This window comes from Asparagus officinalis, chromosome 3 (genome assembly GCF_001876935.1).
Source record: "Asparagus officinalis chromosome 3, Aspof.V1, whole genome shotgun sequence".
Classification (NCBI taxonomy): domain Eukaryota; kingdom Viridiplantae; phylum Streptophyta; class Magnoliopsida; order Asparagales; family Asparagaceae; genus Asparagus; species Asparagus officinalis.
In genome coordinates, this window is record NC_033796.1 from 28866963 (window position 1) to 28868239 (window position 1277).

Here is a 1277-nt window from a genome sequence, read left to right on the forward strand (position 1 = left end):
TTGGTAACTCTTAGTGTGGGACCCGCTAAGCAATCGGCCTTTTTCTTTGATCGCAGGGATTTTTACTAGGGGGGCATCCGATAGCGTCGTAGCTTTAAAACGAAAATGATTCACCCAAAAGTACTTAAACTCACCCGTTTTCGATCTCACCTAGCTTCAACCACGTGCGGACACGTGGGCTTGTAAGTGGGTGAAATTGGGGGTGCGATTATAGGGCGGCTGACACCTTGCTGCGAGCACTGCCACACCATACCGCTGCTCTGGCCGAAAGAGACAGGGAGGGGATTGCCTCCGCGAATCTCTATACGGCCGCCCGCATAGACGTGGGACGACCCGCGGCCTGTTTCGCGTCCGTACTAAGATCTATGCGGACGTTTTAATCATAGGTGGTCCTAAGCGGTTTGTATAGGGAGCTGTCCCAGCGATGGATGTGACGGGACAATTGCAGACCCCCTCGTTATCTCCCTCCCCCGGCGCTGAGGTTTAACTTGCGCCCGCGAGACAACTTACCACTGCCTTCTTCAGTTTTGGCGAGCCCTCCGGTGTCGCTTCAGCTCGAAATGTCGTAGCGGTTCTCGTTTCGGTGAGGCAATGGCGTTTCGGTGGAGTGTGGTTTTGTTGGCTATGTTCGCTGCTGGGCTCTTGAGCTTTGTCTCCTGTGACGTTGACGACGGTGAGGTTACGGGCCAATGAAGCATTAGCGGTTTAAGTTAGTTAAATCACGTCGGGGTTTAAGTTAATTTTTTAATCTTTGGTTCAGAGTAAGCAATTGTTTATTCTAATGAAGCATAGTTTATTCTTTGATTCCTTAGACCTTCCCTTACTCTTCTCCGTTTATTTTTTTTAATCTGTCAACAAACTGTACTCTTTAAAAAAAATAAATACTAGAATAGTGTTTTGGTGCGTGATTAAATTGGTTTAAGTGAGTTGAGAGTTTATTTTTATTCCTATTTTATTGAGGGTTTTTTAATGTCGGTTTCTTTCCGCTTTGTTTGAGATTTTCGTGATCATTCTCTTGCTTTTGAGTTCTATTTATGCCTCTTTTTAGTGCACTATGATTTGATGTCCTTTTCAAAGTAAAGTTTTTCACTATCCGTTTTTTTTTCTGAAATATAAAACTTTTGATATTTGTTACCGCTACATTTTTAGTAATTTTTGCTTTCAGATGCATATTACATTCATTTGTGTAATGATAATGGGTCATTGTTCTAATAAAGTTATGCAACAATTTTCTCTCACCAATGTTGGTTTTTTTTTTTTTTGGGGGGGGGGGGGAG

General features: G+C 43.4%; 1 protein-coding gene across 1 annotated transcript in view; it reads left to right on the forward strand.

Moving 5' to 3' along the window:
- The window catches only part of LOC109833586 (LRR receptor-like serine/threonine-protein kinase ERECTA), a 14527-nt gene continuing 13688 nt past the window's right edge, over nucleotides 439–1277 (forward strand). Inside the window, 1 exon segment of the mRNA XM_020401315.1 lies at nucleotides 439–673. Coding sequence (XP_020256904.1) covers nucleotides 592–673 — 82 coding nt within the window. The 5' untranslated portion in view covers nucleotides 439–591.